Genomic DNA, 15619 nt, shown 5'->3' with positions numbered 1-15619 from the left:
GGGCGTAGAGGGGCGTGAGGGGCTACTTATCCTCATTACCCTATGCATACGCCCCGCGTTTCATGGGCGTTCCCATGCAAACGCGGGGCGTATGCATGGTAATGAGGCCGTGACGCGTGGGTACGGGGCGGGCATATGCCATCGCCGGATGTCAGCTGCCCGCCCCCATACAAGATTTCACACGGACAAGTGTCCGTGTGGTCTTGTGTTGCGGGACCTGGTGGAGCGTGCGGCCCTGCATTCGATGTTCGGCGACCATCGAATGCAGGGGCTGCTCCCACCATGGAGGAGGCGTATCCCCGTCCACATTCATGCGGACCGCCACATATCCGCATACGGACAGAGGTGGCGATCCGTATGTAAGGCGGGGATTCGCCAAGACGGACATCACCGCATATTTCTGATCGGGCCGCACCGATCAGAATAAGGGCCTATGACTGGCAGGGACTTCCTATTGGAAGTTCGACCTGCAAGTCACCAAGGCAGTCCCATTGGGAGGTTCTCTGCCTCAGGGACGCCCATAAAATCTACCGAAACAGCCTGTAGAAGCTGGCCGCATGCACAGTACAGAGGTTGGTACTGCGCATGCGCCAATCCCGGCTCCTGTCATCATATTACAGGCACCAGGAACACAAAAGCACCAGTAGGAGTGGTGGTGGGGTGCCGGCATCATGACCAGCGACAGCTCCCCTTCCTGCAAAAGGTCCCAGCCGCCACTGATTATGGGCAGCATAATTTGAAAATGAGGCTGCCTGTATATCACAGTGGGGACTAGGGAAGCAGAGGGGGGAGGGAGAGAGATGCTGCTGTTGGGAGCTGGGTAGAGGGGGAAGAAGCTACTGCTGCTCGAAACCAGTAGAGGGGGGCGAAGATGATGCTGCGGGTAGAGGGGGGCGGAGCTGTCTTTCCACATGGGCTAAGCGGGCAGTTGCCCAAGGGCCCCATAGTCCTAGGAGCCCAAGCAGGCCCGTTACACCCCCATCTGAAATGGGGAGTTGGGGACAGCTGGGCAGAGCACTTTGGGCAGCCCGGCTGTATTCAAAGCAGGACCGCGGCTATCTCCTGCTGGCTCATGAGCTAATTGGAGCTCGCAGTCCAGCAGCCAATTATGCTGCAGGACCTGTGGAAAAGAGCATGTTCTCTGGCAAAGAGTATGTACTCCCCTTGGCAATGAGCATTTCATTCCCCCTTGACAATGAGCATGTAATCCCCCCTTGGCAATGAACATTTCAATCCCCATTGCAACGAGCATGTAATCCTCCATGGCATTGGGCTTGTAATCCCCCATGGCATGGAGCATGAAGTCCCTGGCATCAAGCATGTACCCCTGGCATTGAGCAAGAAACCTCTAGAAATTAGCATGTAGGTAAGCAACACTTATATGGCATATGTAATAGCTATTATAATGTGTGGTAGAATATGTAATGGGCATAACAGTATGTGGCACAATGTGTAGTGGGCATAATGGTGTGTGGCACAATGTGTGATGGGCATTACAGTGTGCATGATCCAGTGGGTTAAATTTAATAGGATGAGATATTCTGAAAATTAGAGATTTGGTAAGAAATCTCCAGTTTATTTAAAGCGGCAATCATTTACACAGTGTAAATGATTGTAGCTCTAAAAGGGATGCAGTTAAAATCCTGGCGGTCGGGATCACGGTGTTCAGAATCCCGACCGCCGGAATCCCGACACTTTCTCCCTCCGTGTGTGTCCACGACACCCCTGGAGGGAGAATAAATTAGCGTGCCGAGCGTAGCGAGGCACCTGGCCCGCTGCGTGGTGAGCGCAGCGATCCACGTCCCCCCCTTGTCGGGATTTTGGAGGTCGGGATTTTGAACGCCGGGATCCCGACCGCCGGGATTTCATACTGAATCCCTCTAAAAAACCTGGAGATTTCTTACCAAGTCTTTCACTTTCTGAATCTCACATCCTGTTAAATTTCCCCCAATGTGTGTAAGAGGCTCTTCCTGATGCAGTGTTTGTAAGGGGATGTACCCCAATATACAGATATACACAGTATGTGTTTATAAAATATATACAGTATGTATATATCCCAGGACACTCACAGGCAGAAAATGTAGTGGGCACCAGTAGCGCACGCAGGGGGGGTTTCTGAGTACCCAGAAACCCCCCCAGGAGTCTAAGGGACCTCAGCTGAAAGCTGAGGGTCCCCTCTTTCCATGGGTATAACAATTGTAAAAATCGGCCATTGGGAACCGGAGATATCCAACTTTAAAGCAGTGGTCCCCATCCAAGCCTGTTAATTGTTATTCCCAATCAGATATTTCAGGTTCTGTCTGACTTAGAGTTTTTATGAGGGTATATTACAAAAGCTGGGTCTCTCCCGCTTTGAGGGACACTAGTAGCTTGTCTCTACTGTTCCCAGAACCAGAGATATCAGCCTTCGAGCAGCTGGTTACTGCTCCAGCTCCACACACCTGGTATGTAGTATTATATACTTGTGGGCAGATTGCTCTGCCTCCTGAACTCTGATCCCCTAGTCCCCAGTACCATTTGGTAGGAGGGGTTCTCTAGTTATTAATTCCACTAAAATCTAAGAAATCTATTTCCAGGAACTGGAGATATTTGCAGTCAAGCAAGCTGTCCTCCCACCAGAAAATTGTGAATAATAAGCCCACTCCACTATACATCCCTCCTCTGCATATTAAACATCCTCTACCACCCTGGAAGTTATGTATCAGGGCCCCTTCATTCAGCCCAATGCCCTCTTCTCCCACCCCATCTCCCACTATCTGTGCAGTAAAGGGGTAATTAGTGGAAATTACTGATCCAGGCCCTACATGCTTAGCGGTTGATATAATACCCCCTACCACCCGCGGGACATCAAAGCTTCCCCCACCCCTACCGCTGGAGGATCGGTAGGGGGCCCCAATACATTGCTATGCCCAGGGGTCTACACTGCTGTTGACACCCCTGTATGTATATGTATGTATGTATGTATGTATGTATGTATGTATGTATATATATATATATATTATTTTTTATTATTATTATTATTTATATATATTTGGTCTATATCTATATTACTTTAACTGACCCGGCATATACTGGGTCACCTAAGTGTCCATCTCCATGCTTTGCTCCGCCCCTCTGGAAACCCCCTTCTGAAAATCCTGCGTTTGCCACTGGGCACAGGGGGAGCCAAACCATCCATTGAGGAACAGATCCCTGCACGGCGATGACAGTGTAATGGTAATGCAGCAGGGGATAGGCTGCGGTGAGAGCAACAAGTCAGGCAGAAAACAGCAGCAGGTCAGTGCTCTTGTGGTTTCCCCTTCTTCAGCTCAGTGTCCCTACCCTTACTGACCTCCTATACAGCCAGTACAATGTCTCCCTGCCTTCCCTCCGCAACCAGCCTTCCCATAAGGGGGTGGGGGGGGTGGGGGGGGGGGGGTGGTTGGCTGCAGGGAATAGACACTGTGCACATGAGCAAAACATCTATTCAGTGAAACAAAGCATCTGGGGTCATGACCAGCAGCTTACACAGTCCTGGTCATGCCCCCATAGTGATGGAAAATGGAGGCATGGCTTGCAGGCGCGACATCCAATAAGCCCATGCCCTTTTGACATAGACCATATCCCCTTTCAGATCTTCAACTCCTAAATGCCAGTGTGTCAATCTCCCCAGTGGTGTAAGTTTGTCCCAGTTGCACGGAGGCAAAATTAATATTGGTGCCCCCGCCCACACTCTCACACACACACACAATGTTATTCAAAATATATATAGACTGTTATGAAATATATATATATAGATATAGATATGAGGACGGGGGCGGCGGCACTCAGCAAATAAATGGACAGCAAGACAGGTTTGAAAACCGACGTTTCAAGGTCCTTAGACCTTTTTATCAAGGAACCTATATAGATATAGATATAGATATCGCTTTGGTTTGCGGCACTCATCCATGTTATAACTGTACAACGCAAATAAATCAGCCAACAGGCAGTGCGGTAAGTCTTACCGCACTGCCTGTTGGCTGATTTATTTGCGTTGTACAGTTATTACATGGATGAGTGCCGCAAACCAAAGCGATATCTACATTTCTCTACCTGAGATTGCATGCACCATACAAGCTGCCACAAGTTCGGACGAGTGCTGGGCATTTTCGCCATATATATATATATATATATATATATATATATACACACACACACACACGCGAAATATATATATATATATATATATATATATATATATACATATACACACACACACACACACACACACACACACATACATACATACATACATACATACATACATACATACAGAGAGAGAAAGAGAACACATATATATTTATGAATTCAGCCACAGAAGCGATTTTGATGGTTTTTAATTAATGGTTTTAAACTGGCAGTGGTGGAGAGGTGCCCCCTTGAGAGCAGGAGCCCGGCGGCAGATGACTCCATTGCCTCCCAGAGTTTTGCCTCTGGAAAAAGCTGTTTGTGATAGAAGACTGCGCATGTGTGCCACAGACTTGCGGATAATCAGCAGCGCTACAGGTCCCGGTCATACATCTACAACAAGGTTACAGATGCTCTATTGCGGGCAAGGGACTTACCAAGGAGCAGGCCAGGTGAGGACTTTCCCTGGCTACAGACCTATACTGCAGGCTTATACCTAACGCATTGGAGGAATACCACCATTCCTCCAGCATTCACTTGGGAGCCCCAAACATCACAAACTACAAAGATCCCAAACATTACACTGTTGGAGAGAACGGAGTGCAAGTGAGCTGTATACCCCATATTTTTTATTAAGGACACAAATCTATTCAGCGGATATCAGACCCCTGCATACCAAGAGAATTTTTTTTTAACACGGATCCTAAACATAAATGTAACATAAATGTAGAACTTTTTAGCAAAATTCTTTTGTATTTGTCCAATTTTTATTTGTTATAGTTATATTTGTGATATCTTATATATGCTTTATTAAAATTTTATTTATACAACAATATTGCTTTAACCTGTCTTTGATTATCAGCAAGTCCGTGGCACACATGAGCAGTCTTCCATCACAAACGTAAAAAAACAGGTAAAAGCAATAGTGTGCGGGTGTCGGCAAAACCACTGGCAAGTCCGGACATAATTTTAAAGTGTTAGTCTTTTAATAGGCCAAACCAGGTTGTATTAGCCTTTTAATCCATCAGCTAAGGCTAGTGTTACAAAACATTGTAAACATGCCAGCATTCTGTAAATGATGACAACATTGGGCCCAATTCATGTTGAACACAGTCGCTTTTGTTCAGGCAATGCAGCAGTTTTCAGCAGACTGCACGTGTCGCATTCACACTGCATAAGTGCCAAGGTATCTTTGCGATTGTGCTCACAGTGAGGATGTAATTGTAGAGTGATTGACAGGTAGGGACTATTTGGTGGTAAAAATGCAGGTGTGTCTTGGCCATGTGTTTGGCATGTATCTGCATTCAGCTGCTATCATGTCCACAGAGAGACACAGGGCCAGCATTGCTTTCACTATGAATAGCCATAGGGCTACCCTTAACACACCGACAGTAGGGATTCTGACAGTAATTAGCCCAATGTCGGAATCCAGACTTCCGGGATAGCGGGGTGAGCACAAGGTACCTCCTTGCGGGCTTGCTGCGCTCGCCATGTTGTAGCCACAATGACTCGCTATTCTTGCCACCTATTCTATTCTCTCTCTATGGGAGTCGTGGACCCCCACGAGGGAGAATAGCCACTGCCTGTCTGTCTGGGTTTTAGCAGTCGGGATACTAACGTCGTGTAATGACTGTCGGAATCCCGCCTGCTGGTCAGCCATCGGGCACCCACCCTTACAGTCAATTTACCTCATTCTTTGTATCGGCTGCATGACAGAAAGAGGTAAGCAACGTTACATTATTTTGATTGGCCATTGGATATATTAAATTTCTGTGAGCAGACTAAAAAATATAATGAAGCAGTTTATTTCTGGAAGCATCACAATCTCAAGCATAACCATTTCATGTGTGTATAAAACGACTTCAGTGATAAGATTACTCAGTAGTTCGATTGGTTAATGTTGGCCACACACTGTAATACTGTCCAAGTGTTCAGTCACTTGGTATAATATCAAACTGTATTTGGCCCTAGAAAAAGCGTACTGCCTGATAATAAGCCAAAAACATTTCTTGAATATATTGGGCCAGATTCTCTAAGCTTCAAAAGTGATAAAATGGAGAGTGATAAACAGCCAGCCAATCAGCTTCTACCTGCCATGTCACAGACTGTGTTTGAAAAATGCCAGGCAGGAGCTGATTGGCTGGCTGTTTATCACTCTCCATTTTATCACTTTTGAAGCTTAGAGAATCTGGTCCATTGAGAGATACTAAAATCATGTAGCAACTGCGGTTTCTGCCAGATTTAAGCTATGATAAAATAGGCCCTTTCATGACATTATTGGACCAAGTAGTAATTATATCTACAGTAAATATTGTATATACCAGTAATGGACAAATAAACTACAGTCTCCAAAATCTTAAGTTGTGTACACACGGACTCGGGCTGGGCGATTTTGACTATGTGATTTTGTTTAGTCAAAATCAAGATGTAGTTATGACGGCTGACATCCCCAGCCACTTACAGTCATATACACCGTGTGCAGCGGCTAAGTTAAAATTGCCTTGACGGCACAGTCTATTTGGCCAGGGTGATAGCTATGCCGCAACGCTATCACCCACCCATTGTACACAAGGGGTGAAATGTAATAGAATGAGAGATTCAGAAAGTGAGAGATTTGGTAAGAAATCTCCAGGTTTTTTTAAAGCAGCAATCATTTACACTGCAAAATCAAACTGGTTTTGCAGTGTAAATGATTGCCGCTTTAAAAAACCTGGAGGTTTCTTACCAAATCTCTCACTTTCTGAATCTCTCATCCTATTACATTTCACCCAAGGTGTGATTTTGGCTGACCTTCTAGGTGATTTTAACTACCTAGTCAAAATCTCCAAGTTAAATCTCACCGTGTGAAGAAGTATTCCAGAACTATTCCAGATTCTGGGTAAAAATACTAAACCAGAAGAAGTAGCAAAATATTATCATTAACAATAAAATCTTAAACATTTTTTGCAAATCTAATAAATGTTGATGTTAATCCATGCTAAATCTGGAATATGTGGTCTCTGTTTCAAATGCTCCCGACCCAAAGCTCTGTAGAGTTAGCTGCAGGCACAATCTTGGGTCAGCAGGTTTGGGACAGTCTCATATCGAAAGGAGAATCCCCCATCTGTGGTGGTGGTGACCCTCAAAGGCTTCATGGTGCTGGGTTGTGCAGCACAACAGTGCCCCCAATGGAGTGCAGTGCTTAGTCCATGACTTGGAGAACAGGTGCCATGGCAGTAGTGGAACTGAAACGTTCCAGGATGAACAATCCACTGGTTCCAGCCCAGCTCCTCAAAACTTATGTTTAGAGAACCACGGTGACATTGTGCACTATCTTCACCTAATGATGGAGGGCGCTGTAACAGCTCCAGGGCAGATGGAGACCATGGAATGCCAGATCGCCTCCCTCGCTGGCTGGGGTGAGTGCTATACATGAGGAAGGGAGTATATTGAGGTTGGTCAGAACATGGGCAGGTGGGACAATGGACCAGTAACACAAAAAGACTCCGTTTCACATAATTCAGAAAAGCAGGGGCCAGGTGAAAGACAGTCCAATCATCCATCTTCTGCACCTTGGAGGTGGCCACAGTGACTGGCTTCTGCTCTGACAGTACTTGGATGTCCATCAGAGTCTCTAGAGATCCCTCTTTATTGGAACTATTAACAGGTGAGACAGAGCCATTGCTTTCCTTGTGGTCATCCACTGTGGGGAATCCACTGGGTGATAGTTGTTGCTCATGGGATAGAGGTTGGTCAGGCATCGTTTTACTAGACACACTCGGACCCTCAATGGGCATAGTTTGGGGCCACGTGGCGTTGTCCACTGGAGACTCTCCAGTGAAAAACCAGAACTGTACTGATGAGACTCTACGGGTCAGGATGTGAGAAGATGGACGGAAGACGTAGGTAAAGCTGTTGTCAGCTTCATTCCTAGAAGCATCAAGAGTTGGGGTCTCACACAGAACATCTGCAAGCAAAGCATACATTCAGTTTATTTGGACATCATCATATACTGTGCATTAGTCCTGTATCCTATCTACTACAACATCTATTGAGCACATACCTATGGACAGCGGCGGCTGGGAGCTTGTAGCTCTGCGCTATTTGCCGGGCGAGAAGCGCTGATGATTTTGAAAAGACTGGCCGGACACTGATTGGCTGAATTCTCTCAGCCAATCAATGTCCGTCAACCTTTTCAAAATCAGCAGCGCTTCCCGCAAATAGTGCTGCTATATACTTCCAGTCCAGGCAGCGGCAGCTGGGAGCTTGTAGCGCTATTTGCCGGGTAGCGGGAAGCGCTGCTGATTTTGAAAGACTGGCCGGACCCTGATTGGCTGAGAGAATTCAGACAATCAGCATCCGGCCAGTGTTTTAAATACCAGCTTCCCGCCCGGCAAATAGCGCAGCGTTACAAGCTTGCGGCCACCGCAGCAGCTCCCTGGGGCAGTGCCGTCTTCCCTATTGGGATGGGCCCCTACAATCCTTAGACCCCTGGGCAAATTACCATTAAGCCCAATGGGAAAGACGGCACTGAGGATACGTATACGTTCCATGATGATAATAATAATAATGTTAAATGCTTAACTTCAATAATTTCTTACTAGAAACTTTTTTTGTTTTATACGTTTATGGGACTCCATACTGTATAGAAAAACAAGAATGTGTAATTGAAGCATTAAGTACACGATCATCCAGTAAGTAACACCTATAAAAATCACATACAGTACACAGTGACACCTAGTGGCTGCCCAGGAAATCTCTCAATGATCTATTCCCTATTTGCGCAGTTACTTTGTGAGCTATAATTTCTTATCCCAGCATTTTGCAGTATTAAATAATTTTTGTGCCAATTTTTCAATAACCTTCTGCCAGGACAGCAGCTCATATTTGAGCGTGTCCCTGCATTATGTCGACATGCATTGGGTCGACCACTGAAGGTCAACAGGCCTTAGGTCGGCATGGCTAATGTTGACAGGGTTGGAAGATTGACACACACAAGCATTAGGTCGACAGTCAAAGTTCAACATGAGTTTTCCAGCTGACATGTGCCGACAGGCAGTATTTCATGCCCTACCATCCACTAGGGTGTTGTGGAAGAATACAATGGTGTGCCGAGAACTGTGAGGCACTATGCCCGAAGAATGGCAACCTATGCAAGCCATGTGAGGGGACAAGGTACACTTTTACGGTGTCTATGTTGACATTCGGGGCAAAAACAAAAAATGTGAAAACTTCTTGTCGACCTTCGCTATGTCAACATATTTAAGGTGTAAACCTAAGGCCTGTTGACCTTGGGTGGTTGACCAAAAGCATGTTGACTTAAATTGGGTTGACCCAATGACCCATAGACAAGTTTCTTTTTTCTCTTTCGTTGTAAACCATACCCGTTCCTGCCAAGCAGTCTGCAGATGCTATCACTTTGTTGCTGGCTCAGATCTGGTGCATATGAAGCATTGTACAGAAGGGCCACATTGATGTAGGCATGTCCAAATAATCATTGGTCTAACCCTGCGCTGTGCCCGGCACTGACACACAGTGGGGTCAATCCAATTACCTTTGAAGGGGGGAAGTTGCCATTGCAGTGGCGTGTAAACATCAGCAACAGCACTGCAATATTCCCCACTGGTGGCCCACTCTCACCCCAAAGACACTTTTTTGTATGCAGCCCTATGGGACAGTGCCATAAGTCAAACTAAAGGAGCCCATACACACTCCGTTGTGGTCCGGCTCTGTTCTGTACTATGCGATGCGCGCTCCAAAAAGTATGTGCTGCACATACTTTTTGTACTAGCTACACATCGTATCGGATCGCAGTGCATGCACAATGCATGCACAAGGCATGCGATCGGATATGATGTGTACTTTAAAAGTACATAACGGAGCCGCATGTATGGGCTCCTTTACCTACTCTCCCCAGAAGAGTGAGTACTCCCGCCTGCTTCCTAGTAATGTGGGCAGGGTAGAGAGATAGCGCAGGAAACTGCAGTCTGAGCGGAAGGAATGCAGCTAAATGAAGCAAATTGTGTAATTTGCTCCCCCGCTCCTTCCAGATAACCCACAGACATACTATGACAAGGGTGGTGCCTAATGGAGAAAAAGTCTGGCTTCACCCCATACTTGCCTACCTGACCCGCTCCATGAGGGAGAAAATGCTCTGCTCCTGGACTTCCCTGGTAATGTATGATTGCCGTCACCTGTGGTGAAACACCTTTCTTATCAATTACCTAGCTCCCCACAGGTGATGGCAATCATACATTACCAGGGAAGTCCAGGAGCAGAACATTTTCTCCCTCATGGAGAGGGTCAGGTAGGCAAGTATGCTTCACCCCCTGATATTCCCTGCAGCCTCATCTCCAGGCGAGTATTCAGATGTAGCAGAGCCGGCCCTAGCCTAAATGACGCCCTAGGCAAGATTTTGGCTAATGCTCCCTAGCACCGCCACTAGTTCCGCCTCTGACCCTGCTCCCCTTTCCCAGCACCATCAACCCTCATCATATCAGTCATCATTTTGGTGCTCCTACCCGCAATATTTTAAATAGAAACAGTGCACACATTCGGTGCGCAGCCCAAACAGGGGTGTGTTCTTGCTGGGAAGGGGCATGGCCACACAATTTTACCCCCAATTCAAATTATGCCACACAGTTGTGCAACTTTATTCACATTATATCATGCGATGGTGTCACGTTTCATCACACAGTAGTACCACTTTACCTTATATACATTACTCCTCACATTATTCACATTATACCCTTAGAAAAAAAATCCTGAGAAAATATTGTATTTTAAGCACCTTCATGGCCACACTGCAACCCAGCACAAAGCACATTATTAATGCCCTTCATACACATAATGACACACATAATGCCCCTTATGCATATGTTCCACATTATTAATGCATTTATACATGATACACATAATGCCCCTTACACATATGTCGAACACTATTGCACAACCAACCCACCCGCAGACAGCACTCGCACAGCCGCTAACACTGTGACCTCTGCCTCGGCTTGGATACAGATGTTTCCTCATACATCTTGACTCAATAAGCCATGCAGCTCCTGGCCAGTTCTGCTAACGTTGGGTGCCTTTTTTGCTGAAAATTCATCTTATTTGCATTGTTATGACCAGTACACACAAGGAGCTTCCGATGATTAAAATGAGATGTGGCATGAACATATTCTGTGTGCTTCTGTGGCTGTACCTGCATACAGAATGCTATGTTACAGTGATTTCCACGAATACACTATTTCATATGCAGATACAGCCTCACTCACACACAGAATATAGGCATGCTGCATATCATTTTAATCAGCAGAAGCTGCTGATGCCCCTAGACATTCCATATGCCCTAGGCAATTGCCTAGTTTGCCTATGCCTAAGGCCGGCTCTGAGATGTAGGCAATATGCCATGGGTGTGGTATACAGCTGCACCTGCTATGATCTTGTGGGTAGCTGAATAAATGAGATTGTGATTCCTTACCACATGTACCTCCTCCTTGCTGACTTCTTTTGTTTGGCAGCAAAATGTAAACAAATAATAAGTAAAATAAATTGTGTAGGTGGGTGGGTTTTATTTTACATTTGCAATTCGACATCTTAGAATCTGATTAATCTAGCATTTCATGACACACCTACAGACTTATCTGTCCAATCTATATGGTGGGATCAAAATTCTGGCAATGGATTGCAACATGAGACAACCGTTTGCTCCCAAATGCTGGAAAACAAACAATAGTAATTCAGATAAATTGCTTGAAGTCATTTGATTTATCAAATGAATCCGAACAATCATTTGTATCCATTTTCCAGTGTTTGGTAGCAATTGATTGATTGTTATTTTCTCCCATACATTTCTAGACAGATTGGACAGATACATTTTTTTGTGTGTACACAGCTTCAGTTTTCTACTTTTCTTACAAATAATTAAGAGCTCAGGGAACTTGAACTACAACCCCAGCAAGTATAACATACATTAAATACATGCCTTTTCTGCTTGTTTTTGCACAATTATTGGTATCATGCCAAAAATGGCAACTATTTAATTGTGACTCTTGGCCTAGTCCCCTCTCACTGTTTCTGAGCTGTCCCATCAATGTGACTTTAATCTGTTTGAGTATTTTTTTTATAATGAGACAGGACTGTTTAAAAGTAAAATGTTAATTGTAAAACCCTATTGTTTGCAAGGTCTAGTTAGCTTGCATTCATTTACAATCCCTAAACGGAGTAGTTGCAACCACCTTCTTGGGTGAGTAATTTTTCTTTGCACCTGAAATCACTCCTGCTGATAGGAAGTGATTCAAAAAAAAGTTTCCCTTTTATTTTAAATATTTGTCTACTAAAAATAAATTGTATTCTAAATTGCCTTTGGCTAAAAGAAATGCATGTAACAGTTAGTTATTATTCCACTGTAAAATGTAGTCAGGCTGGTAGGAATGATACATGGATGGCACTCCAACATGACTCCTTCCACCAAGAACTTAAGGTGCATACACACTGTACAATTTTTTGACCAATTTGGTTGAAAGACCTTTCCATTGAACCCAGTGTCCTGGATGAAAGATGTTGACGAACGACGAATGATGATGCGAATACCCACCAGTTGTTCATCAAGATTGTTCGTCAACTGTGCATGCAGCTCAATTTGAAAATCTTTCAAAAAGAGCCTAAAAACTGTAGCTAGATCTTTCGTCCAGGACACTGGGTTCAATGGAAATGTCTTTCAACCAAATTGGTCAAAACAATTGTACAGTGTGTATGCACCTTAAGTTCTTGGTGGAAGGAGTCACGTTGGAGTGCCATCCATGTAACATTCCTACCAGCCTGACTACATTTTACAGTGGAATAATAACTAACTGTTACAAGCTTTTCTTTTAGCCATTTATTTTGCAATGCCAGTAGCCTGGCTGAGCTCCAATTAGACTAGTTCACATGAATATCTGCTAATTGCATCATATGCATTTCATGTATATGTCCAAATAATTTTCATGGCTTTATCTGATACTTAATAAAAAGTCAGTTTGCTTCATAACACAGCAACTAATTGTGGGTTCATCTACATTTTGTCTTCTAAAACATGTTTTTAATCTACCAACCTGATGAAGGAAAAAGAATGACCTGCGACGTGTCCACCAGACCTGGTCCACTGTGGCTATGCCTTTTACGCAGACTCCTCTGCTCAAACTTGATGTGTCCCATTGGGTACGGAGATGGTGTTGGAGATGAAGAAGTGGGTGGTGGTGGTCCGAGTGCATCCACAATTCGTGCCTTAACCTTGTCCAGAAGGATCTGACGATCCCCCTCTGGCATCTCACAGCTATGCCCCATTTTGGGGCAACTCAGTGCCAAGAACATGAGAACTACCAGACTCAGTGAGAACATTCTGGGGTAAGGTGTCCAATGCAGATTTATATAACTTATTGTCATGAGGGAGCTCTTGCTTGTACAATCTCTGCTGTTCACGTTGCCTCTGTGACTCTGACCTCCTCTTCTTGATATCTCTTCTTCTGTCTCTAGAGGTCTCCTCTCTCCCTTCCCATGTCTCTTTCTCCACCTAGAAATGTGCAGTATGTCTCTCTACCCAGTTCTGCCAGGACAATGGGTGTTTTGCTTTGTAGATGTCCTCTGTATCTTTATCTGGAGGTGTCACTTTCTTTGTAAAGGAACGGTTCCCTGTGGATGTTGCGGACTGTTCTGTCCTTCTGCAGATTCTCTTATGCACTATCAAAGCTGGCAGAGACTTGGCACTGGACACACACAGAATATTATCTGCAACAGACGCCTGGAATGTATTGTTTGCCCCAAGGATAAAGCAGGGATCAGACCATGCTGGCCAGACGTTTCACATGGGAACATTTCCCCCCTTTTCAGGCAAGGCCTTGAGATGGGGAACAGAATGACAATAGACTTATCCCTATGGGCTTTTACATGTAAACTTTATAAGCATACATGTCCCTACAACATTTGTTTCATGAATGACAATGCAGAGGCAGGTCTAGAGCTACTTGTAACTATGACTGGTCATACACCTAAAGATTTTTTGTTCATTCTGGCTGGTTGGAATGAAAATCTGGTAATATCCGGATTTAATATATGGGTGCAAATGACAGTTGTTAATTTGCTCCCAAATACTGAAAAAATGGTCACATTGGGTAAATCCATTTGATTTAACCAATGTGTCCGAGTGCCCATTTATATCAGTTTTGATGCACTTCAGCGCAAATGGTCAATTGTCATTTGCACCCATTACCAAGTTTTGGTTCCCACCAGTTAGATTGGACAGGTAAATCTGTAGGTGTGTACCCTGCTTTAGGTGTATGTTCAGCTTATAATAGACCAGCCAACATCACATCACTCCTTCCACCTGGTACAAATTGCTATGCTCCAGGACTTCGTTTCTGACTGCTGTCACCTGTGCTGAAACACTTTTGTCCTTGATGAACTAGCTCAGCACAGGTGATTGCAATAATAAATTAAGAGGAAAGTCCTGGAGCAGATCATTTTGTACCAGGCGGAAGGGGTTATGTCTGCTGTGATCATTATTGCTCCCTCTAATGGTAAAGTAACTAAAGTTGGCCATACACAAAGATTTAAGGGGTAATGTATGGTTGCCTATCTGACCCTCTCCTTCAGGGAGAAAATGCTCTGTTCCTTGACTTCCCTGATAATGTATGATTGCCATCACTTGTGGTGCAACCTTTCTTATCAATTACCTAGCCCCCCCACAGGTGATGGCAATCATACATTACCACAGAAGTCCAGGAACAGAGCATTTTCTCCCTGAAGGAGAGGGTCAGGTAGGCAACCATAGGGTATGCAGATCAAAAAGTGAGAAATTTTGTGAGAGTTCTCCCTTTTTAATAAAGAGGCAATTATTTACACCGCAAAACCAGGTTTATTTTACCATGTAATTGATTGCTGCTTTAATAAAAACTGGCAAACTCTTTTCTCATTTTCTCACTTTCTGGTTCTGAGCGTATTGGAGCAAATGACAACTGACCATTTGCTCCAAAATGGCAGAGAACTGACACAAACGGTCATTTAGACAAATTGGTTATATCAAATGGATTTAACCAATTTCTGTCTGTTTTTCAGTGTTAAGCTGTGTATACACGGTGCAATATATTGCTCAGTGTCTCCTGTTCATCAGCGACCAGAGATGGTCGCTGATGATCAGGAGACTCTGCCGGGGGAGCTGCAGAGGGAAACAGCTCCTCCTGCAACCAGCGACCATTAGGAGGCTGAACACGGGAGCGTGCACCTGGCAATTTATCGTTGCAGCACAAACAAATCGCTGGTAATATGGTCCAAGTGGAGCAACCCATGTCCCGTTCAAAGTATGGAGGAGGCAGCGCTGTCGGCTCCAAGTGCTGCCTCCTCCCCCACCCCTCGACAATGCACCATCGCTCCACTCATCTGTGTGACGTCACCGACCTGGAGAAAGGGACAGGGGTACACAAGCAGGTGTCACCGACACGGAGTCAGAGCTTGC

The 15619-nt window shown here is 44.9% G+C and overlaps 1 protein-coding gene across 1 annotated transcript; it reads right to left on the bottom strand.

Moving 5' to 3' along the window:
• Positions 1 to 6878: 6878 nt before the first annotated feature.
• On the bottom strand, positions 6879 to 14022 carry INHA (inhibin subunit alpha). Its single transcript, XM_083153806.1, has 2 exons — positions 13224 to 14022; positions 6879 to 8095 (listed from the first exon to the last, which is right to left on the bottom strand). Exons 1-2 carry the CDS (start codon positions 13552 to 13554, stop codon positions 7185 to 7187), a joined length of 1242 nt encoding a protein of 413 aa, XP_083009932.1. The 5' UTR covers positions 13555 to 14022; the 3' UTR covers positions 6879 to 7184.
• Between the last annotated feature and the right edge of the window lie 1597 nt (positions 14023 to 15619).

The sequence above is a fragment of the Crinia signifera genome, chromosome 7, assembly GCF_055691185.1.
Source record: "Crinia signifera chromosome 7, ASM5569118v1, whole genome shotgun sequence".
NCBI classification, from domain to species: Eukaryota; Metazoa; Chordata; class Amphibia; order Anura; family Myobatrachidae; genus Crinia; species Crinia signifera.
This window is presented reverse-complemented; position numbering and strand designations above follow the sequence as displayed.